The sequence below is a fragment of the Hyla sarda genome, chromosome 10 (genome assembly GCF_029499605.1).
Source record: "Hyla sarda isolate aHylSar1 chromosome 10, aHylSar1.hap1, whole genome shotgun sequence".
NCBI classification, from domain to species: Eukaryota; Metazoa; Chordata; class Amphibia; order Anura; family Hylidae; genus Hyla; species Hyla sarda.
In genome coordinates this window covers 122,551,251-122,575,696 of record NC_079198.1, presented here as the reverse complement: position 1 = coordinate 122,575,696, position 24,446 = coordinate 122,551,251, and the positions used below count along the sequence as shown (strand labels likewise).

The 24,446-nt window shown below is 43.5% G+C and overlaps 1 protein-coding gene across 1 annotated transcript in view; it reads left to right on the top strand.

Moving 5' to 3' along the window:
- LOC130293183 (uncharacterized) overlaps window positions 1-24,446 on the top strand; it is a 294,563-nt gene that overhangs the window by 46,164 nt on the left and 223,953 nt on the right. The window contains exons 10-19 of the mRNA XM_056541664.1: window positions 7,273-7,465; window positions 7,536-7,672; window positions 7,798-8,022; window positions 11,401-11,542; window positions 13,846-13,969; window positions 14,434-14,622; window positions 16,840-16,965; window positions 17,163-17,348; window positions 20,051-20,245; window positions 23,831-23,967. Of these exons, the coding sequence (XP_056397639.1) occupies window positions 7,273-7,465; window positions 7,536-7,672; window positions 7,798-8,022; window positions 11,401-11,542; window positions 13,846-13,969; window positions 14,434-14,622; window positions 16,840-16,965; window positions 17,163-17,348; window positions 20,051-20,245; window positions 23,831-23,967 (1,654 nt within the window). The remainder of the gene's footprint in view (window positions 1-7,272; window positions 7,466-7,535; window positions 7,673-7,797; window positions 8,023-11,400; window positions 11,543-13,845; window positions 13,970-14,433; window positions 14,623-16,839; window positions 16,966-17,162; window positions 17,349-20,050; window positions 20,246-23,830; window positions 23,968-24,446) is intronic.

Genomic DNA, 24,446 nt, shown 5'->3' with positions numbered 1-24,446 from the left:
TGAAGAATACATCTGTGTTTATTTAAAGGGGTACTCCACTGCTAGACATCTTATTTCCTATCAAAAGGATAAGGAATAGGATGTCACGATCTCCCATAGCACCCGGCGTTCTATGCAAACGTCGGGTTCCTGCGGCACTGGTCATTACATCATGGCCACACACCCTCAGGCAGTCACGCAACCCCCCCCCCCCCCCCGCTCCACTCATATCCATAGACATGAATGGAGGGGGCAAGACGTGACATCACGATCACAACCTCTGGCTCCGAGTGTTCTGAACAAAATGTTCTGAACACTGGAGCACCGGAGTACCCCTTTAAACACTTAAGGACCCAGGGCGTACAGGCACACCCTGACGCCCTGCTCCCTGGGAATTTGTGTCCCTGCCGCTCGCCGGGCAGGGACCGGACCAGGATGTCTGCTGAAATCGTTCAGCAGGCACCCCGTGCAAATGTCAGCATCTCGGACGCCACCTATCACCCTTTACCAGCAGGAGTGAGGTGGCATGGGTGCTAACTCACGATCGCATGATTGATCGGTCCGGACCGATCAATCACGAGGAGCCTGCTGGGAGGTGATTGGGCGGCAACCAGGCAAGTCAGGGGTCCCTTACCTGTCCATCGGGGCAGGCGGGGGTCCCTGGCATCAACGTGGAGGGTCCCTGGAGTCAGTGGCGTTGATTTCCCCGGGCGGCAGGATACAGCGTGAGGTGGGTTGTTCGCCTCCTGCTGTTGCTAAGCAACAACTCCCAGCATGCGCAGGCAAAGGGCATGCTGGGAGTTGTAGTTTTCCAACAGCTGGTGGCACTTTTTTTCTATGAAAGTGTGCCTCCAGTTGTTGCATAACTGCAACAACCAGCATGCACAAACAGCCAAAGGGCATGCAATAACCAGCATGCACAAACAGCCAAAGGGCATGCTGGGTGATATAGTAGTGTGCCTCCAGCTATTGCATAAAAACAGCTCCCAGCATGCCCTTCGGCTGTCAATGCATGCTGAGAGTTGTAGTTTTGCAACAGCTGAAGGCACACTGGTTGGGAAACAGAGTTTGTTACCTAACTCAGAGTTTTGCAACCAGTGTGCCTCCAGCTGTTGCAAACTACAACTCCCAACATGCACTGACAGACCGTACATGCTGGGAGTTGTAGTTTTGCTGCAGCTGTAGGCACACTGGTTGCAAAACACTGAGTTAAGTTATAAACAGTTTTTTGCAACCAGTGTGTCTCCAGCTGTTGCATAACTATAACTCCCAGCATGCACAGACAGCCAAAGGCCATGCTGAGAGTTGTACTTTTGCAACAGCTGGAGGTTTGCTCCCCAATGTGAATGTACAGGGTACATTCAAATGGGCGGGGGTTAACAGCGGGTTTCCCGCTGCAAGTTTGAGCTATGACAAATATTCCGCGCAGCTCAAACTCCCCCGCCCATTTGAATGTACAGTACCCTGTACCCCTGCCCATGTGTATGTACTCTAAAAACACTACACTACACTACACCTACACAAAATAAAGGGTAAAACACTACTTATACACATACCCCTACACAGTTACCTCCCCCTCCCAATAAAAAAAAAAAAAAGTCTCGTATGACACTATTTCCTAAACACTTTGGAGCCCTGTCGTATTTCAAAGCAACAGTTTAGTGCCACATATGGGGTATTTCCATACTCGGGAGAAATTGCGTTACAAATTTTGGGGGCTTTTTCTCCTTTTACCCCTAATGAAAAAGTAAAGTTGGGGTCTACAACAGCATGTTAGTGGAAATATTTTTAACACTAACATGCTGGTGTTGCCCCATACATAAATTTCACAAGCAGTGAAAGGAAAAGAAGACCCCCAAAATCTGTAACGCAATTTCGGAAATACCCCATATGTGGACGCAAAGTGCTCTGCGGGCGCACAACATGGCTCAGAAGTGAGAGTGCACCATGTACATTTGAGGTCTAAATTGGTGATTTGCACAGGGGTGGCTGATTTTACAGCGGTTCTGACATAACCCCACATTTTCATTAACCCCTTAACGACCACGGACGTAAATGTACGTCCTGGTTTGACGGGACTTCCCGCACCAGGACGTACATTTACGTCCTGTGTATAACCGCGAGCATCCGAAGGGTGCTCGCGTCATACACGGCAGGTTCTGTCTGCTAGCAGCAGCCGGGGACCCTCCCGTAATGGCCGACATCCGCGATCGCGCCATTAACCCCTCCGATGCCGTGATCAATACAGATCACGGCATCTGCGGCATTGCGGCACTTTGATTGAATGATCGGATTGCCCGCAGTGCTGCCGCGGGGATCCAATCATCCAGCATGACAGCCGGAGGTCCCCTTACCTAGCTCCGGCCGTCTCCCGGGGTCTTCTGCTCTGGTCTGCGATCGAGCAGACCAGAGTAGAAGATCAAAGATAATACTGATCAGTGCTGTGTCCTATGCATATCACTGCACAGTATTAGCAATCAAACGATTGCTATAGATAGTCCCCTATGAGGACATAAAAAGTGTTAAAAAAAAAGTTGAAAAATGTAAGAATAAAAAGTAAAAAAAAGTTAAAAATCCCCTCCCCCAATAAAAATGAAAATTGTCCGTTTTTCCCATTTTACCCCCAAAAAGCGTAAACATTTTTTTTTAATAAACATATTTGGTATCGCCGCGTGAGTAAATGTCTGAACTATCAAAATATAATGTTAATGATCCCGTACGGTGAATGGCGTAAACGTAAAAAATTTTAAAAGTCCACAAATGCTGCTTTTTTGTCACATTTTATTCAAAAAATTTTGTATAAAAAATTATCTAAAAGTTTTATATATGCAAATGTGGTATCTAAAAAAGTACAGATGACGGTGCAAAAAATGAGCCCTCATACCGCCCTATATACGGAAAAATGAAAAAGTTATAGGTGGTCAAAATAGGACGATTTTAGATTACTGATTTTGTACAAAAAATTTTAGATTTTTTTTAAGCGGTACAAAAATATAAAAGTATCTAGCCATGGGCATCATTTTAATCGTATTGACCCACAGAATAAAGAACACATGTCATTTTTACCGTAAAGTGTACAGTGTGAAAACAAAACCCTCCAAAATGTGCAAAATTTTGGTTTTCATTTAAATTTCCTCCCTAAAAAATTTTTTGGGGGGGATTCGCTGTACATTTTATGGTAAAATGAGAGGTTTCATTACAAAGTACAATTGGTCACGCAAAAAACAAGCCCTTATATGGGTCTGTACATGGAAATATAAAGGAGTTATGGATTTTAGAAGGAGAGGAGGAAAAAACGAAAAATGCTAAAATAAAATTGGCCTGGTCCTTGAGGTGAAAATGGGCTTGGCCATTAAGGGGTTAAAGTTGGATGTGAAAATGGAAAAAAAATTTGCAATAAAATGCTCATGTTTCCCTACATTTTTCCTTTTCACAAGGGAAAATTGAAAAAAAAGCCCCACAAAATTGGTAACATATGTGGATGTAACATATGTGGATGTAAAGTGCTCTGCGGGCGAACTACAGTGCTCAGAAGAGAAGGAGCGCCATTGGGCTTTTGGAGAGAGAATGTGTCTGAAATTGAAGGCCATGTGTGTTTACAAAGCCTCCATAGTGCAAGAACAGTGGACCCCCCCACATGTGACCCCATTTTGAAAACTACACCCATTACAGAATTTAATAAGGGGTGCAGTGAGCATTTATACTTCACTGATGTCTGACAGATTTTTGGAACAGTGGTCTGTGAAAATGAAAAATTTGATTTTTCATTTGCACAGCTCACTTTTCCAAAGATCTGTCAAACGCAAGTGGGGTGTACATGCTCACTGCACCCTTATTAAATTCTGTAAATTCTGTGAGGGGTTCACATGTGTGTAGGGGGTGGGTCCACTCTTCTGGCACCACGGGGGCTTTGTAAACGCACATGGCCCCCGACGTCTATTCCAACCAAATGCTCTCTCCAAAAGCTTGATGGCGCTCCTTCTCTTCTGAGCATTGTAGTGCGCCCGCAGAGCACAGAGCACTTTACATCCACATATGGGGTATTTCCATACTCAGAAGAAATGGTGTTACAAATTTTGGGAGGCTTTTTCTCCTATTACCCCTTGTGAAAATGAAACATTTGGGGTAACACCAGCATTTCAGTGAAGCAAATCTAATTTTTCATTTCATGTCCAACTTTTGCAGAAATGTAAACACCTGTGGGGTGTTAAGGCTCACTGTACCCTTTGTTACGTGCCTTGAGGTGTGTAGTTTCCAAAATAGTATGCCATGTGTTTTTTTTTTTTGCTGTTCTGGCACCATAGGGGCTTCCTAAGTGCAAAATGGCCCCCCAATAACCATTTCAGCTAAATTTGCTTTCCAAAAGCCAAATGTGACTCCATCTCTTCTGAGCATTGTAGTGCGCCCACAGAGCACTTCATGTCCACACATGGGGTATTTCCATACTCAGAAGAGATGGGGTTACACATTTTGGGGGGCATTTTCTCCTATTACCCCTTGTAAAAATGTAAAATTTGGGGAAAAACCAGCATTTTAGTGAAAAAAAAATTCATTTACACATCCAACTTTAATGAAAAGTCGTCAAACACCTGTGGGGTGTAAAGACTCACTGTACCCCTTGTTACGTTTCTTGAGGGGTATAGTTCCTGAATGTGGCATGCCCCCCAAAAAACATTTCAGAAAAACTCACTCTCCAAAATCCCATTGTCGCTCCTTCCCTTCCGGGCCCTCTAGTACACCCAAAGAGCACTTGACATACACATATGAGGTATTTCCTTACTCGAGAGAAATTGGATTACAAATTTTAGGGTGATTTCTCTCCTTTTACCCCTTGTAAAAAAAAAAAAAAAACTGGGTCTACAAGAACATGCCAGTGTAAAAAAATGAAGATTTAGAATTTTCTCCTTCACTTTGCTGCTATTCCTGTAAAACGCCTAAAGGGTTAACACACTTACTGAATGTCATTTTGAATACTTTGAGGGGTGCAGTTTTTATAATGGGGTCATTTGTGGGGTATTTCTAATATGAAGGCCCTTAAAACACAAAGGGGGAGATTTATCAAACCCTGTGTAGAGTGGTGCAGTTGCCCATAGCAACCAATCAGATTTCTTCTTTCATTTTCAAAGAGGCCTGTAAAAAAATGAAAGAAGCAATCTGATTGGTTGCTATGGGCAACTGCACCACTCTTCCTCTACACAGGTTTTGATAAATCTCCCCCAAAGAACCATTAACAATGGCATAATTAGGCTTTGTTCACATTTAGCATTGTCAGTCATACGTAGTTCTGTGCACTACATGCTATGAAAGGCTCAGCCTCCATTATAGATTGTTGCGGCCATGACAGCATCATCCTGGGGCAAAATTATGATTGGTCTTTCATCATGACTGGGCTTTGGGCTGCGCTCCGTACGCATCGCCGGAGATTTCCTTTATGACTTTTCCGTTGTTAAGTATCAAAGCCTTAAGCACAGTCGGCCATAAGGAAGAGTAATGTCCACACTGTGCGGCGGAACATCAGACACCAGCTTTAAAGACCCGCACGCCCCAGACTGTGTGAGGGAACGCCAGCGTGAGCGACCAGACCTGCGGGAAACTCTCATCACCTGCGCTTGGCATACCCTGTGTATTGTGCCAGCTATAGTTATATTGTATATAAAGATATTCCGCTCACAGTCACATCCATGATATTTTCTGGCAAACAATTTAGGCTAGGTTCACACTACGGAATTTCCGCTTTGAAATTGCAGCCAGAAATTCCTCTTACTAAAATGTATAGTGTAGTCAATGGGTTTCCGTTCACAAATTTACACTTCGGAATTTGTGAAGCGGAATTTGTGAACGGAAATTCCGCTTGAAAATTTCCGCCTGAAGAATGGCGTTGCTCACTCTTCAGGTGGTAATATTTGCGGAACACATTGCAGTCTATTGGAGACTGCAGTGTCCACGTGGTCCTAGCGCCGACTGATTTAGTCGACGCTGGTTGCACTCGGAAACTCCGGTCGGAAATTTTCTGCCCCGGGAGGTTCCATAGTGTGAACCTAGCCTTAGAGTCTATTCACATGGCAGAATTTCCGCTTGCGGAATTCTGCCTCAAATCAAAGCCCATAGACTTATATGGGATTCCGCACTCCAATTCACACTTCTGAATTTCCACTTGCGGAATTCCGCTAGCGGAATTCCGCAAGTGGAAATTCGGAAGTGTGAATGGGAATGCGGAATCCCATAGAAGTCTATGGGCTTTAATTTGAGGCAGAATTCTGCAAGCGGAAATTCAGAAGTGTGAATGAGAGTGCGGAATCCCATAGAAGTCTATGGCTAGGTTCAGACTACGGAATTTCCGACAGAAATTCAGTCGTAAAATTTCCGTCAGAAATTCCGCTTGCTAAAATGTCTAGTGTAGTGAATGGTTTTCCGTTCACAAATTCACACTTCGGAATTTGTGAAGCGGAAAATCCGCTTAGTAAATCCGCTTAGAAATTTCCGCCTGAAGAAAGGCGGTGCTCTTTCTTCAGGCGGAATTCCTCGTGGAACACATTGCAGTCTATGGGAGACTGCAGTGTCCGCGCGGTCCTAGCGCCGACTTATTCAGTCGGCGCAGGCGGAACTCAGAATCTCTGGCCAGAAATTTTCTGCCCGGAGATTCCGTAGTCTGAACCTAGCCTATGGGTTTTAATTTGAGGCGGAATTCTGCAAGCGGAAATTCAGAAGTGTGAATGGGAGTGCGGAATCCCATAGATGTGGACATGGAATCATTTTTTACGTTGGGATAACCTATTTAACGGGGTACTCCGGTGCTCCAGTGTTCCTAACGTTTTATTCACAACACTCTGAGCCGGAGAACGTGAACATGATGTCATGGCCACGCCCCCTCATGACGTCACGCCACACAGCTCTATTCATGTCTATGGGAGGGGGCTTCTCAGCCAACATGCCCCCTCCCATAGGCATAAATGGAGGGGGCGTGACGTTACGTCTCGATGGGGTGTGCGCGTGACTTCACGACCACTGACGCAGTTCTAAACAACGCCGGGTGCTGTGGGAGATTGCGGGTGGCCCCAGCAGCGGGACCCCACGATCAGACATCTTACCCCCTATCATTTGGATAGGGGATAATATGTCTAGCAGCGGAGTTCCCCTTCAAGTAGACACTGCAACTATATCAGACTTTGCATAAATCAATAGTACAGGCAAACATAAGAAACTGAGTAATATACTATCTAATGCCTCTTTATCCACTTATCACTAGTGGAGGTTTTTTCCATAAAAGTAATTGTCTTTATCATTATTTTTAAGAAATAGAAGAGTGCAGCCTGTGCCCTGCTGGATATTACTGCCTGACAAACACCAGCTACCCCATTCCATGTCCCCCGGGAGCCTACAACCCCTTCGAGGGGCAGGATGAAGCTGGAGACTGTGCACCTTGCTCAGCAGGAAGCGCTTGTACTCGTTCAGGACTATCCCAGCCAGATGCAGACTGCTCACCCGGGTGTGTAAAGCTCCTCATGTGACCTTCTCATAGCAGACGGTCGCATATTTATTTTGTCTTGTTGTGCCAGGTACGTGTGCCCGGTTGGATCCCGATCTGCTACATCGTCTGAAAATGCCTGTCCAGCCGGAACTTACGGTGACAGCCAGGGCCTCTTCGACAAATCCCAATGTGAGATCTGTCCAGCCAGATTTTTTTGTGCAACAGGTATAGCCTTTTCTCTAAACTGTTCAGTTTACATTTCGGGGCTATCTAAGTTCTCTTGTGTAAATGGTATATAGCCTTGTCTTTATGATCAGAAGGTTCATTGCTATAAACATATGTCTTCTTAGGTTCAGGAGGAAGACAGCGACCGCCGGTTCCTTGTCCTCGAGGTCATTACTGTCCTCCTGGCACAAAGCATGGCTCTCACTATAAGTGTCCTCCTGGGACGTGGAGCGACAGACCCAGCCTGGCATCTGACAGGGAGTGCTATTCGTGTCCTGCTGGCTGGTTCTGCATGGCTGGAGCCGAAACGCCCTCAGGAAAGTGCAGCGCTGGATACTATTGTCCTGAGGGTGAGTCAGATAAAATAGATGTGCAGCAAACTTTCGTAAAGCATATTCTGTGCTGGTTGTATCACCGGCTTTATAGGATTTCTGGTTGTTGAGGAATGAATAATTTTTTTTGCATATTTAAACACTTCTGCGACTGTGGCTCACATACAGCAGTGCTAAGTGTAACCCATTACTTGCTGTAATGTTGCAATTTCTTTCCTTTCTTTCCAGTTTCTTTTATTTTTTTTTCTCATATAGCACCTTGCAAAACCAGTGCAACAGTACATCCTTCCTCCCCTCCCTCACTTGCCATCTATATTAGTGTGCTGTAAATCATCCCACTGTGCAGTGCTTACCCTTTCAGTACACTGCACTTCTCCAGCACTATTGTCATGGCAAAGCAGGAAGCAGTAGGTGCTGTCCTCTGATTGGCCAGACAAGTAAGGGAAAAGAGAAACCTGTGTGTGTTCTAATGGCAAACAGCTCATCTCTAGTCCCACTCCCTGAAATAGCTGCGCACCATGGAGGGGACTCTAATAGGCTCAATAACACCAGTAAGATCAATAAAATCCCCTTGTCGCCACTCTAAAGGGTTGATGTAAAAAAAAATTGCAGGTGTTTAAAAATCTTTTGAAAGTAAATGTGTGCTTTTAAAGAGGTACTCCAGTGGAAAACAATTTTTTTTCAAACCAACTGGTGTCAGAAAGTTAAACAGATTTGTATCTTACTTCTATTTAAAGGGGTACTCCCGTGGAAAACTTTTTTTTTTTCTAAATCAACTGGTGCCAGAAAGTTAAACAGATTTGTAAGTTACTTCTATTAAAAAATCTCCATTTTAGGAACTGTCCAGAGCAGGAGAAAATCCCCATAGCAAACATATGCTGCTCTGGAGAGTTCCTAAAATGGACAGAGGTGTCAGAGAGCCCTTTAGTTGTGACAGAAAAGAAATACAAAAAGAAAAGAATTTCCTCTGTAGTATACAGACACTAATAAGTACTGGAAGGATTAAGATTTTTTAATAGAAGTAATTTACAAATCTGTTTAACTTTCTGGCACCAGTTGATTTAAAAAATAAAAAATAAAAAAAAGTTTTCCACGGGAGTACCCCTTTAAATCTTAATCCTTACAGTACTTATCAGCTGCTGTAATGCTCCACAGGAAGTTTTTTTTCTTTTTTAATTTCTTTTCTGTCTGACCACAGTGCTCTCTGCTGACACATCTGTCTATGCCAGGAACTGTCCAGAGCAGGAGCACCCGTTCCACCGGAGTACCCCTTTAAGTTTCATACACAGCTAATTATCACAGAGGTGAAAATGCTGCATGTTCTAGAGCAGTGTACCCCAACCTGTGACTCCCCGGCTGCTGCAAAACTACAACTCCCATAGTTCCCTGATGGGAAGGCTCTATTATTCTCTTTATTGTTCAGAGTCCGTGTCTGAAGAATTTAATATCAAAATGAACAAAGACTAAAAGGGAAAGGGAAGCCTTTGTAGTGATATTTTAGATATAATGGTCTTGTCGTGTCTCATCTAACACAGCAGATTTATACAACTGGAAGAAATGAATTAAAGACGCGAGGACACGTATGTTCACCAATTTCAAAGTCTTGAGATTTACAAAGTGGTCACAGGAGGGTTGACAATGCTTTGTGTCGGGTCAGCTGCTTAGTTGTCTTTGGCTTTTTGCTGCCTAGAACTTTATAGTCGACTGGTGACCTCAATGCAATGAGGTGGAAGGATTTAAAGGGGTATTCCAGTCAAAAACTTTTTTTTTATATATATATATATCTCAACTGGCTCCAGAAAGTTAAACAGATTTGTAAATTACTTCTATTAAAAAATCTTAATCCTTTCAGTACTTATGAGCTTCTGAAGTTAAGGTTGTTCTTTTCTGTCTAAGTGCTCTCTGATGACACGTGTCTCAGGAAACGCCCAGTTTAGAAGCAAATCCCCATAGCAAACCTCTTCTAAACTGGGCGTTTCCCGAGACAGGTGTCATCAGAGAGCACTTAGACAGAAAAGAACAACCTTAACTTCAGAAGCTCATAAGTACTGAAAGGATTAAGATTTTTTAATAGAAGTAATTTACAAATCTGTTTAACTTTCTGGAGCCAGGCGATATATATAAAAAAGTTTTTGCCTGGAATACCCCTTTAATACAGCAGTGGTCTTCAACCTGCGGACCTCCAGATGTTGCAAAACCACAACTCCCAGCATTCCCGGACAGCCAACGGCTGTCCGGGCATGCTGGGAGTTGTAGTTTTGCAACATCTGGAGGTCCACAGGTTGAAGACCACTGTAATACAGTGACAGTACATAAAGCTGCACTTTGTCCATGTCAAAGCGGTGCGCGGAAAACAAAAAGGCGTACATATGTTACTCACTAGGTCATGAAGATGCTTTATGTTTTTTTTTATATGTGTAGCTTCTGTCAGGTTCACAAATCCCTTTGTTCTGCTGCTCACTTATTCTGACATCCACTGCTCAAGAGGGGGGGGTGTCCAAGGCAAGCACTGAGCCCAACCTCACTGACCACGCATTCACTTCCTCCCTGAGTCTGCTTTGCTGGGTCTCTTCATCCAATCACTTCAGGCTACTCTGTAACCCCCTCCTCTCTGTTTTCATGCTGCAGTCGGATAGGATAGGAGGGAGCACAGAGTGCGTGTCCTGCATTCACTTCTTGGACTTTGTCCCTGCCTGTGCTTCAGCTGGGACAAAGATGAAGCTGCAGCCAGACAGGATAATGTAATTGTATGGGGACCCCTAGTGGTCTTTTTTTGTAAACCATGATTTCTATTAAAAAAAAAAAAAAGATAAAATGGAGTATATTAGAAAGGTTAATGTTCTTCATTCGGACAGTGCCCATTTAAAGATAAAGTGAAAAATGTAAAACTAGTTCAGAAGGGTTAAAAAAGAATCTTCAGCCATAGTTGGGATACTTTTCTGGTATTTACACTTTAAAGGGGTTATCCAGGAAAAAAACTTTTTTATATATATCAACTGGCTCCAGAAAGTTTAACAGATTTGTAAATTACTTCTATTAAAACATCTTAATCCTTTCAGTACTTATGAGCTGCTGAAGTTGAGTTGTTCTTTTCTGTCTAACTGCTCTCTGATGACACGTGTCTCGGGAACCACCCAGTTTAGAAGAGGTTTGCTATGGGGATTTTCTTCTTAACTGGGCGGTTCCCGAGACACGTGTCATCAGAGAGCACTTAGACCAAAAAGAACAACTCAACTTCAGAAGCTCATAAGTACTGAAAGGATTAAGATTTTTTAATAGAAGTAATTTACAAATCTGTTTAACTTTCTGGAGTCAGTTGATATATATATATATAAAAGTTTTTTTTCCTGGATAACCCCTTTAAGGTTATATCGCTGTTTTTCTCTTCCAATAAAGGTTCGCAGTCTGGAACCCAGTTTCCATGTCCAGCAGGGACCTTCAACCTCAAGCTGGGCAGTGTCCGTGTGGGTGAGTGCAGCGCTTGTCCAGTGGGATCGTACTGTCCAGTCGGGACATCAAAACCTTCTCTGTGCCCAGTGTAAGTATGGTCCTCCTTAAAACAGGCGGGGGCTCTCCACCTCATACTTCAGTCATGCTCTGTAAGTATATGTCAGGATACTGCCAGAAAGCTATTCTGATGTGTACTGTGGCGTAGCCATATGGTTCAGTAACTATAGGTAGTCTTCTTGTGACTTTGTTTGGTCTGCCTATTGCCAGATGCCCATCTCGGGTAGTTGCAGTACATGCATTGACGATTATATAATAATAATTCTTTAGTTATATAACACGGTAAATTGTTCACTCATATTGTGGTGTCCCATTACCGGAGTGCGTCCTGTCAGGTAAACATTTCTTCAGGTGCCTGAGCTAGGCCCTGCTGCTCAGGTGATGTTTTAATATTCATTGTAATCTTTGCCTGTTAATTTTCTATTGTGTTGCACTGTAACTTTAAGAAATGTACAGGATATTTGTTAGGAGGTATGATACAGAGTACTCATGTGACCCTGATTGCCCAATGGAAGGCCCCCATAGCTAGGCCATATATATATAGTGTAGGGGGGGAGTTATTCAGTGTTAGGAGTTTGGCGCGTTCAGTGCAGAGCTCAGTGTGAGCTGCCATGTGGAGAAGAGATAGAAGGAGTGTGAGGTGGATCTAAGGGAAGCCTAATATAAATATTCAAAATATTCAGAATCCCAAGCAATACTACAAGTCACAGCAAGTCTACAGGGCTCCCAAGGGTTACACTGCATCACTTCTACTCTAATCTGTGCTGTGAGGATTGTAACATCTACTCCTGCCTTAGTAAAGTTGGCACCGGCGTATTTATTATCCTGTTCCTGGCCCAGGAGAAGCTGTCCTATGCTCGGACCGTGTAGGTTAAGGGTGCCCTGGCATCACGAAGTGATACATTTCACCACCTCGAGTTACCATCTTGCAAAACAGACAGTAACACCACAATATTGGTCCCTATGCCCAATGGGGCTCACAATCTAAATTCACCCACCAATATGTTTTAGAGTGTGGGAGGAAACCGGAGTACCTGGAGGAAACCCACAAAAACACTGGGAGCACAACTCGTTGCAGATATTGTCCTTGGTGGGATTTTAACCCAGGGCCCAAGCGCTACAAGCAGCAGTGCTAACCCCCTGAGCCACCATGCTACCCATACTGTACAGTACATTTGTCAGGCTGGGCAGGATACAGACCGTACTGTGTGTACATCTGGCACCTCAGTGTGGCTGCTACATTTGTATATGTTTTATTTAGCGTACATTAAAGTGCAGTCTACCATGTTTATGTATCCTGCAAATAAAAACCTTTACCCATGTGAAACCCACGTACTCACTTAGACTACATTTGGTCTATGCTGTATGTATACTGGGACATAGAGCCAGAACATGATATAAACATAAAAACTCAGATCAGTGTTTCCCAACCTATGTGCCTCCAGCTGTTGCAACACTACAACTCCCAACATGCCCAGACAGCCTTCATGCCGGGAATTGAAGTTTTGCAACAGCTGGAGGCACAGTGGTTGGGAAACACTGATTTAGATTAAGGAACTAGCTGAATTTAGCAAGCCTTTGTAGTTTTATTTTAGGTATAATAGTCTTGTCGTGTCTCATCTAACACAGCAGATTTATACAACTAATCAAAATAAATTAAAAACACAAGGACACTTATGTTTACCAACAGCAAAGTCTAGATATCTACAAGGTGGGACCAGCAGGGTTGAAGCTGCTACATGTCCAGTCAGTTGTTTAGTTGTTTCTAGCTGTTAGACCCAAGCATCTGGCGGAAAAACACTGTCTACAAGAAGTCTGCTCTTTCCCTGCTCTCCTCTCCCCTCCTGTCTGCTCAGGACAAGACCATTGATGTGAAGAGGAGAGCTCATATTACTGCACATTAGATTTTAAAGGCATTATAAAGCCTTTCTCAGACACAGTAGTTTCCATCTGAACAGGTTCACTGCTGTCTTATCTGATAAAGGCTTCCTGCTGTCTTAAAATAAAATGAGCAGTAATATTAGCCCTCCTCTTTACATCAATGGTCTGGTCCTGAAGGGACAGGAGGGGAGGGCGGAGCAGGAATGGAAGAAGACTGCAATAAAAGAATGTGAGAGGATGTCACTGCTACAAGTCAGACAGCTCAGCTGATCAAGGAAGACCTGTGCAGTCTGTATAATCGTATACAAGTACAATAGTAAGTTGCTTTATTATACTTTTTGACATTGAACCCAGGTTATTTAATTTGCTAGCTGTTTTATAATAAGCAATGCATGAAGTTGTCCTCAAAGTTATTTTTGTGCATTTCATAGTTCGGTAACTTTTGTGTTGTAGGGGAACTTACCGTGCTGAGCAAGGGGCCCAGAATGTGGGTGAATGTGACCTTTGCCCAGCTGGCACCTCATGTCCTAGTATAGGGTTGAGTTCCCCGGTGCCATGCGGAGCTGGTAACTTCTCAGTGAGTGTTAATTCTAATGTAAAGTCAGTACGTGTTTCACTATTTATATACAGTAGGCACAGTGTCATTTACGCACACTTCGCATAGATCAATAGCCCAAGCAAATATTAGAAATTTCATAATATATCGTATTAGGCAGAAATGCTTCTTTCTCCTGTTATCACACTTTAACTCGCCAGCTCAGGGAGAACTGCAAATTAGAGATGAAGCCTGCAGAGCAAAATTCTGCATAAAAAATATACTAGTTATTTAATGACCATAAATAGTGCTGCTCCTCATGTACACACAGGGCAGATAATCCTGAAATAATGTAATAGTAGTACAGTCAAGGCAGGTCTGGAGGCCTTGGCACCCGATCGTGCCTGGGGTGAGGGGGTCAATTCATGCATGTATTTATTTTAGTATGTATGTATTCATACAATGTTAATAAATACTGTCATTTCCGAATATAAATCTGTTTTTAGGACCCAGCATCTTCCACCTGTCTGCCCTGCTTAGCCGGACATTACTGCAATGAAGACCGAACCAGCAGAGAGCGCATGATGCAGTTACTGTGTCCTGCGGGTACCGTGTGTCCTAAAGGGATGGCGGTCTTTCCAGGGGAGGGAGACAGCATTTGTCCTCAGGGATACTACTGCACTGAGGGGAGCCAAGTAAGAGTCCTCCATGATGTGGAGTATGTCTGTCCATTTTACAGTTCACACAAAGAATTTATATACAAAAATAAGATTAAAAGTGTTCAAAACATATAACTTCTGTATTGATTCTTACATTACGTGTTATATTCCAGATCTGTAAGAACAATGTTACCTGTTGCACAACTAAAGTCTTCCAGAATTCTCTGCTTGCTTGTTTCTTTACGGCACTTACTTCTTATTTGCATTCTTAGTGTTGTTCAAGTGTTGTCTCCTTACCAGACTTAATCATTATGTTCATTTTAGAAAGAGTAATGTAATGTTTGAACACAGTGAGTGACCTCACCAGCAGAATAGTGAGTACAGCTCTGGAGTATAATACAGGATATAACTCAGGATCAGTACAGGATAAGTAATGTAATGTATGTACACAGTGATCTCACCAGCAGAATAGTGAGTACAGCTCTGGAGTATAATACAGGATATAACTCAGGATCAGTACAGGATAAGTAATGTAATGTATGTACACAGTGATTTCACCAGCAGAATAGTGAGTACAGCTCTGGAGTATAATACAGGATATAACTCAGGATCAGTACAGGACAAGTAATGTAATGTATGTACACAGTGACCTCACCAGCAGAATAGTGAGTACAGCTCTGGAGTATAATACAGGATATAACTCAGGATCAGTGCAGGATAAGTAATGTAATGTATGTACACAGTGACCTCACCAGCAGAATAGTGAGTACAGCTCTGGAGTATAATACAGGATATAACTCAGGATCAGTACAGGATAAGTAATGTAATGTATGTACACAGTGACCTCCCCAGCAGAATAGTGAGTACAGCTCTGGAGTATAATAGAGGATATAACTCAGGATCAGTACAGGATAAGTAATGTAATGTATATACACAGTGACCTCACCAGCAGAATAGTGAGTACAGCTCTGGAGTATAATATAGGATATAACTCAGGATCAGTACAGGATAAGTAATGTAATGTATGTACACAGTGACCTCACCAGCAGAATAGTGAGTACAGCTCTGGAGTATAATATAGGATATAACTCAGGATCAGTACAGGATAAGTAATGTAATGTATGTACACAGTGACCTCACCAGCAGAATAGTGAGTACAGCTCTGGAGTATAATATAGGATATAACTCAGGATCAGTACAGGATAAGTAATGTAATGTATGTACACAGTGACCTCACCAGTAGAATAGTGAGTACAGCTCTGGAGTATAATACAGGATATAACTCAGGATCAGTACAGGATAAGTAATGTAATGTATGTACACAGTGACCTCACGAGCAGAATAGTGAGTACAGCTCTGGAGTATAATACAGGATATAACTCAGGATCAGTACAGGATAAGTAATGTAATATATGTACACAGTGACCTCACCAGCAGAATAGTGAGTACAGCTCTGGAGTATAATACAGGATATAACTCAGGATCAGTACAGGACAAGTAATGTAATGTATGTACACAGTGACCTCACCAGCAGAATAGTGAGTACAGCTCTGGAGTATAATACAGGATATAACTCAGGATCAGTACAGGATAAGTAATGTAATGTATGTACACAGTGACCTCACCAGCAGAATAATGAGTACAGCTCTGGAGTATAATACAGGATATAACTCAGGATCAGTGCAGGATAAGTAATGTAATGTATGTACACAGTGACCTCACCAGCAGAATAATGAGTACAGCTCTGGAGTATAATACAGGATATAACTCAGGATCAGTGCAGGATAAGTAATGTAATGTATGTACACAGTGACCTCACCAGCAGAATAGTGAGTACAGCTCTGGAGTATAATATAGGATATAACTCAGGATCAGTACAGGATAAGTAATGTAATGTATGTACACAGTGACCCCACCAGCAGAATAGTGAGTACAGCTCTGGAGTATAATACAGGATATAACTCAGGATCAGTACAGGATAAGTAATGTAATGTATGCACACAGTGACCTCACCAGTAGAATAGTGAGTACAGCTCTGGAGTATAATACAGGATACAACTCTGGATCAGTACAGGATAAGTAATGTAATGTAATGGAGTATAATACAGGATATAACTCTGGATCAGTACATGATAAGTAATGTAATGTATTGAATGTAATGGAGTATAATACCGGATATATACGTCAGTGCTTAGGTGCATCCCGCTGAAATTTAAACAGTAAAATACTCCTCTGGTTTTGTGTTTTATGTAGGAAGCCAAAGCTTGTCCAAATGGCACATATGGATCCCAACCAGGCCTGGAGGGAATAGAGGACTGTTCGCTTTGTCCAGAGGGAAGATATTGTTATCAAGATGGACAGGGAGGAATTCCAAGACCAGTAAGTCGTTATTAAGGAAGATTCCCTAACAAGTGTTCTTGAAATGGCTCCTTGTCTTTTCTGGCAGTGCATTCATTACACGGAGTGTTTGCACATTTCAGTCTTCTGTGTATGATTACTGTATAAAATGACTTTATATGAATATTTAGATCTCTTTGCAGCCTGAAAATATTTTTTTTTCCCCCAATTCTCTGCAGAACGGCCTTTGCCCCCCAGGATATTATTGCCCAGCAGGCACTGGTTCCCCTCTGTCTTTTCCCTGCCAGCCTGGATCCTATTGGAACATGACCAGACATGGGGTAGAAGTGTCAGCCTGTCTGCCATGCCCCGCAGGGTTCTTCTGTGATCTGCCTTCATTACTTGCTCCTAAGCTCTGTCCAGCTGTACGTATATATATATATAGATAATAATATATATATTTATTATTACCTTAATGATACATTGTGACGGATTCCCATTATATAGATTTTGTTAGGGGTTCAGTCACATTTGCGTATTACAGGTCTTGTATTCATGTTTTATTGAGAAAAGTATTGCTGATACATGTGTATTTTTTTTAAACTTCAATTTTTTATTCACATTTTTCAATGCACAATTTTTTGTGTTTTTTACATGCCTCTTGCACCTGATCCATAGTGGTGCTATTTTTGTAGAACATATGGGTGCATGCTTCAGGAGTCTTCACAGGGGTGTGTGCTTTGGTAAGATGCCTTACCTCACTTGTGCTTCCTAGACACCACCATCTTTTAGGACAGTGGTCCTCAAACTGTGGCCCTCCAGTTGTTGCAAAACTACAACTCCCAGCATGCCTGGACAGCCAACGGCTGTCCAGGCATGCTGGGAATTGTAGTTTTGCAACATCTGGAGGGCCACAGTTTGGGGATCACTGTTTTAGGATATGCAGAAGGGGATCCCTAGATGTTAGTCTGTTGCTCGACTAGGCCGGTCCTGAGAAATGGCCGCACCTAGTCCTATCTTTGCAAAAGAGCCCCTTGGTCTCTTATGCTGGCGCTTGTAGTTGTCGTACCACTATGTTACATGCCGCTCACCCTCTGTAGTAAGATATTTCAGTAAGTATCACTTTATGTTTTTTTTTTGGTACTGGATAAATTGGATTAATTGGAGAATAGATGTTAGATACAAGTTTTGAGCAAGTTGTCGTATTTGCGAATATCGTCACTATCTATCTACCTATCTAATTTTAGTGACGATATTCGCATATTCTCATATTCGCCAATATTCGCTCTCCAGTCTAATACAGTAAAAAGTATAGGAGCCTACTTTAGCCCACAAGCTGGAAGCAGTGAGGGATGAGATCACTGTTACGTGTTCTGCGGGAAAAAAAATTTTTTACCGAATATTCGTAATTACATAGTAACATAGTTCATAAGCATGAAAAAAGACCGGAGTCCATCAAGTTCAACCTATAACCCTAATAAGTCCCTATTGAGTTGAGTTGATCCAATTGGAAATATATAGCACTATATGTGAAATTCGCTATAAATATTCGACTTGCGAATATTCATGCTCAACACTAGTCACCTGCACTACTGTTACGCCGAGCGCTCCGGGTCCCTGCTCCTCCCCGGAGCGCTCGCGGCGTTCCTCTCTCTGCAGCGCCCCGGTCAGACCCGCTGACCGGCAGCACTGCACTGACACTGCCAGCGGGGATGCGATTCGCATAGCGGGACGCGCCCGCTCGCAAATCGCATCCCAAGTCACTCACCTGTCCCGGTCCCTGGCTGTCTCGTCCTGGCGCGCGCGGCTCCGCTCCTTAGGGCGCGCGCGCGCCAGCTCTCTAAGATTTAAAGGGCCAGTGCACCAATGATTGTTGCCTGGCCCAATCAGTCTAATTAGCTTCCACCTGCTCCCTGTCTATTTAACCTCACTTCCCCTTCCCTTCCTGGCCGGATCTTGTTGCCATTGTGCCTGGAGAAAGCGTTTATTGTGTTTGCCATAACTGTGTTCCTGACCTCTTGCTATATCCATTGACTACGAACCTTGCCGCCTGCCCCGACCTTCTGCTACGTCTGACCTTGCCTCTGCCTAGTCCTTCTGTCCCACGCCTTCTCAGCAGTCAGCGAGGTTGAGCCGTTGCCGGTGGATACGACCTGGTTGCTACTGCCGCAGCAAGACCATCCCGCTTTGCGGCGGGCTCTGGTGAAAACCAGTAGCAACCTAGAACCGGTCCACCGACACGGTCCACGCCAATCCCTCGCTGACACAGAGGATCCACATCCAGGCTGCCGAATCGTAACAACTACCTGTCTGTACCAACAGGTTAGTGCAGGTAAAACTTATGACAAATTTCCTTTAAACCAAATAATGGAACAAATTGAGACACAACGCTGACAACTCATAACACACAGCAAAAATGGAACAAAGGGTGCGGAGCTGGAAAGGGTGCAGAGACGCGCGACTAAACTAATATGGGGCATGGAACATCTTAGCTATGAGGAGCGATTAAAGGAGTTATAATTGTTTAGTCTTGAGAAGAGACGTTTAAGGGGGGATATGATAAACGTATATAAGTATATAAATGGCCCATACAAAAAATATGGAGAAAAACTGTTCCAGGTTAAACCCCCCCCCAAAGGACGAGGGGGCACTCCCTCCGTCTGGAGAAGAAAAGGTTTAGTTTCAAGGGGCGACACGCCTTCTTTACCATAAGAACTGTGAACTTATGGAACGGTCTACCTCAGGAACTGGTCACAGCAGGAAAAATTAACAGGTTTAAAACAGGATTAGATACATTCCTGGAACAAAACATTAATGCTTATGAAGAAATATAAAATCTCATCCCTTCCCCAATATCGCGCCACACCCCTACCCTTCAATTCCCTGGTTGAACTTGATGGACATGTGTCTTTTTTCGACCGTACTAACTATGTAACTATGTAACTAAATTGTGAAGGAATGAGAAACTATCTGCATTGCGCTTCTGTATTTGATCCGTATTTTTGTGTGGAGTATGAGGAGGCATCTTGGAATAATTCTGCATCTTCAGACTAACCTCTGTGTGGATAGAGATCTTGTAGGATGTCGGGTGGCAGATCGTACATTGCTTTATTTGTTCTGCACCCAGGGCTTCTACTGTCACCAGGGCAGCTCTCGCCCACAGCCGTGCCCAGAGGGCACCTACAGCCCCCATGAGGAGAGCTCCGCTGAGGCTGACTGCCGTCCATGTGAAGCTGGGAAGTTCTGCGCTGGAGTAGGACTGTCAGCCATGAGTGGACACTGCCAGGAAGGATTCTACTGTCCTGAGAGATCTACAAGTGCGGTAACTATGTCAGAGCGCCCTGGAAAAGGCGACGAGTATGGTACATTTCATGTATTACCATGTATAAAAGGAAAATCTGTCTAATGATCTCTGCAGACCCAGGCCGGTATTTTACCCGCACAGACGGTATTTTGGCCACCCTGCCGGTATTCTTATATTAAAAATACCAGCAATGCAATGGCCGGTATTTATCCAACCAATCATCCAACTCCCGGAATGTTGCACCATATACTATACAAGTATTTTTCAACCAGAGTGCCTCCAGCTGTTGCCAAACTACAACTCGCAGCATGCCCGGACAGCCTTCGGCTGTCCGGGCATGCTGGGAGTTGTAGTTTGGCAACAGCTGGAGGCACACCTGGTTGGAAAACACTGACCTATAATATATACTACTATATAGACCAACATGCTGGGAGTTATAGTTTTGTAACAGCTGGAGGCACCCCCGGTTGGGAAACACTGACCTATACTATATACTACTCTTTAGTCCAACATGCTGGGAGTTGTAGTTTTGTAACAGCTGGAGGCACCCCTGGTTGGTAAACACTGACCAATACTATATACTACTATATAGGTCAACATGCTGAGAGTTATAGTTTTGTAACAGCTGGAGGCACCCCTAGTTGGGAAACACTGACCTATACTATATACTACTATATAGTCCAACATGCTGGGAGTTGTAGTTTTGCAATAACTGGAGGCACCTCTGATTGTAAAACACTGACCTATACTATATACTACTATATAGGTCAACATGCTGGGAGTTGTAGTTTTTGTTTGGGGAAGCTGCAGAGCCACAGGCTGTATCAGGGCATGCTGGGAGTTGTAGTTATGCAACAGCTGGAGGCACCCCTGGTTGGGAAACACTGACCAATACTATATACTACTAAATAGTCCATCATGCTGGGAGTTGTAGTTTTCATTTAGGGCAGTTACTGAGCCACAGGCTGTATCAGGGCATGCTGGGAGTTGTAGTTAGTAACTAATTGCGACTCCCAAATTTAATAAAAAAATAAAAAAAAAGGAGATGAAAAAGTTACATCAAAACAAAAATGGTACTGGGAAAAACTACAGATCGGGGCGCAAAAAATGAGCCCTCATACAGGCCGGTATAAGGAGAAATAAAAAAGTTATAGACGTCAGAATAGGACAAAATTATCCCCCGCATATGTGTATCATGTGATGTCACGCATATATAATGAATTATGCAAATTAGCATGGCCGGTATTTTTTTACATTCTGTGTGTAATACATTTACCAGAGGATTCCGCTAAAAGAATGAAAATGTGGAGTCCGAAATTAGAAGTCAGCTCAGAAATTCTGTTGTGTAAATGGGCTTTTAGGGGGAGATTGATCAATACCGGTCCAGAGGGAAAGTTGCCCAGTTGCCCATAGCAACCAATCAGATCGCTTCTTTCATTTTGCAGAGGCCTAATTAAAAATGAAAGAAGCGATCTGATTGGTTGCTACGGGCAACTCAGCAACTTCTCCTCTGGACGGGTTTTGGTAAATCTCCCCCTAAGGATATATTCACACTTAGCAGATTTATTGCCGACATTCTTACATTTCTCTCATTTATATGAATGGCACTTGCAGAAATGTATGTGCCTGCCCCTAAAGCTACCCCATTCTGGAGAAAGGTTATCTGGATGTGTCCTACATGCAACATTTCCCTACAATTTTGGTGGGTACGTTCACACATAGGGCCCATTCCCATGGTTTTCAATGGGATTCTGCTGCACCATGCACATGGCAGAATTTCTGCAGCGGGAAAACTCTGTCACAGAAATTAAAATTGCAAACTCAGCTGAAAGTATAAAAATGTTCAATCTTTCAGCGGATTCCTTGCATTGCCGTCAATGGAGAGACGGTCCTAGCTTTTGTGGCGCACGGAATGTCTGTACTTTAATTTTCCAGGCAGAGATTCTGCCATGTTTATTGGCCCATACAGAAGCCCCTGTCGGTTTTCCACAGCAGAAATGCTGCTTGAAGATTTCCCTTCAAGTGAGATTTCAGCTGTGGAAAACCCAAAAGATGTAAATTTATTTAAAGGGGTACTCCACTGGCCAGCGTTCGGAACTAAATGTCCCGGACGCTGTTTTCACGCTGCGTTGGTTGGCTATGCCACTCGTGACGTCATGGCCATGCCCCCTCAATGCAAGGCTATGGGAGGGGGCGTGATGACCGTCACGCCCCCTCCCATAGACTTGTAGGGAGGGGGCATGGCTGTGACGTCCCGAGGGGCGTGGCCGACCGCCGCAGAGCAAAAACAGCGTTCGGAACATTTAGTTCCGAACACCGACCAGTGGAGTACCCCTTTAAGTCAGAGGGCCTTTGACTACCCAAACATGCTGCGAGTTGTATTTTTTGCAGAAGGTTGAGACCCGCTGTTATATAAAACAGTGTTATATACTTTACACAGTTTAGTCTTTTCTGCAAAAATGTACAGTGATCCCTCAACTTACAATGGCCTCAACATACAATAGTTTCAACATACAATGGTCTTTTCTGGACCATTGTAACTTGAAAACAGACTCAACATACAATGCTATGGAATCTGCGAAACGTGTCAAGGGCTTGAAGAACCGACCAATCAGAATGGATATTTCACTGGTAAAACCCCTGCATTCCTAAAGTGTATGCCCTGACTGGTGTCTGGTAGCGCCCCCTACAGTACAGGGAGGAATTACATGTTCTGTACTCTTTACCTGTATTCCTAAAGTGTATGCACTGACTGGTGTCTGGTAGCGCCCCCTACAGTACAGGGAGGTATTACATGTTCTATACCACTCTTTACCTGTATTACTGAAGTGTATGCACTGACTGGTGTCTGGTAGCGCCCCCTACAGTACAGGGAGGTATTACATGTTCTGTACTCTTTACCTGTATTACTGAAGTGCATGCACTGACTGGTGTCTGGTAGCGCCCCCTACAGTTCATGGAGGTATTACATGTTCTGTCTCCAGCTGTTGCAAAACTACAACTCCCAGCATGCTCGGACAGCCTTCGGCTGTCCGGGCATGCTGGGAGTTGTAGTTTTGCAACAGCTGGAGGCACCCTCTGTGGGAAACACTGAAATAGACAGTGATTACAGCTCCCAGCAGATCTTTCTTACTTTTATATGTAAGGATTTGCTTTATCTGTATTAGTTATTTACTTGTTTTTGTTTAATCCTCACTTTTTCCTATTTTTTGGATGACATTTTGGTGGCTTCAGAACCAATTCCCAGGTTTCCATAGAGTTATGGACTCAATATACAATGATTTCAACATACAATGGTCGTCCCAGAACCAATTAATATTGTAACTAGAGGGACCGCTGTATATTTTAATTGCAATCTCTGAAAGATTATTAATAAATACTGAATATTAAGAGAATAGGGCCCAATACTGACCCTGTGTATATACCTTATGTGCCATTTATCTCTATGCCAGTTTCTTGCCCAGGCATTCTCATTCTATGTCCCAGTCTTTTATACGCCACTCTATGAAATGCTTTGGAAAAAATCAAGATTTATATTTCCTTCTGTATTGGGCTCCTCTGTCATGGATTTAGTGCTGTTTCCCCTTCCTGTCTATACCATAGACTCCTTCTGGTGGACGATGCCCAGCTGGTAATTACTGCCCACCCTCCTCTAGTTGGCCACTTCTGTGCCCACCAGGCACTTACAGTAACCAGGTTGGACTAAAAGAAGCCAGTCAGTGCCTCATCTGCCCTCCTGGGTGAGTACGGATTTCCCTCTACTTTTTGTGAAATGTCTCACTTTAGGTGACCATACGCATAAGTAGTGTCAGCCGAACCTGACCTGCCAATTTCGGAAGGACCAGATGACCACCCAATGTGTGTGGTGGCCTCCCGATTTTCCCCCAACATCTGAGAAGGATCAGGCATATTGTATTTCAAGTGCCCAATCCTTTTATTCTCAGGGAGATAACCTGCTACAACCAGAGATATCTGGAAGCGGCTTTCTCCCCTCCCCCCAATCAGAACATAGGCATGCTCAGTCCATCTAGTCTGTATGTATACGGAGGGGTCCAGTCAGACAGCTGTCAACAAGTGGTTGGCCTACCGCTATCTTATTTGTATGGCCAGCTTTACTCCTCCATGAACACCATTAAAGGGGTTATCCAGGGAAAATTTTTTTTTTTTTTGATATATCAACCGGCTTCAGAAAGTAAATTACTTCTATTAAAAAATCTTA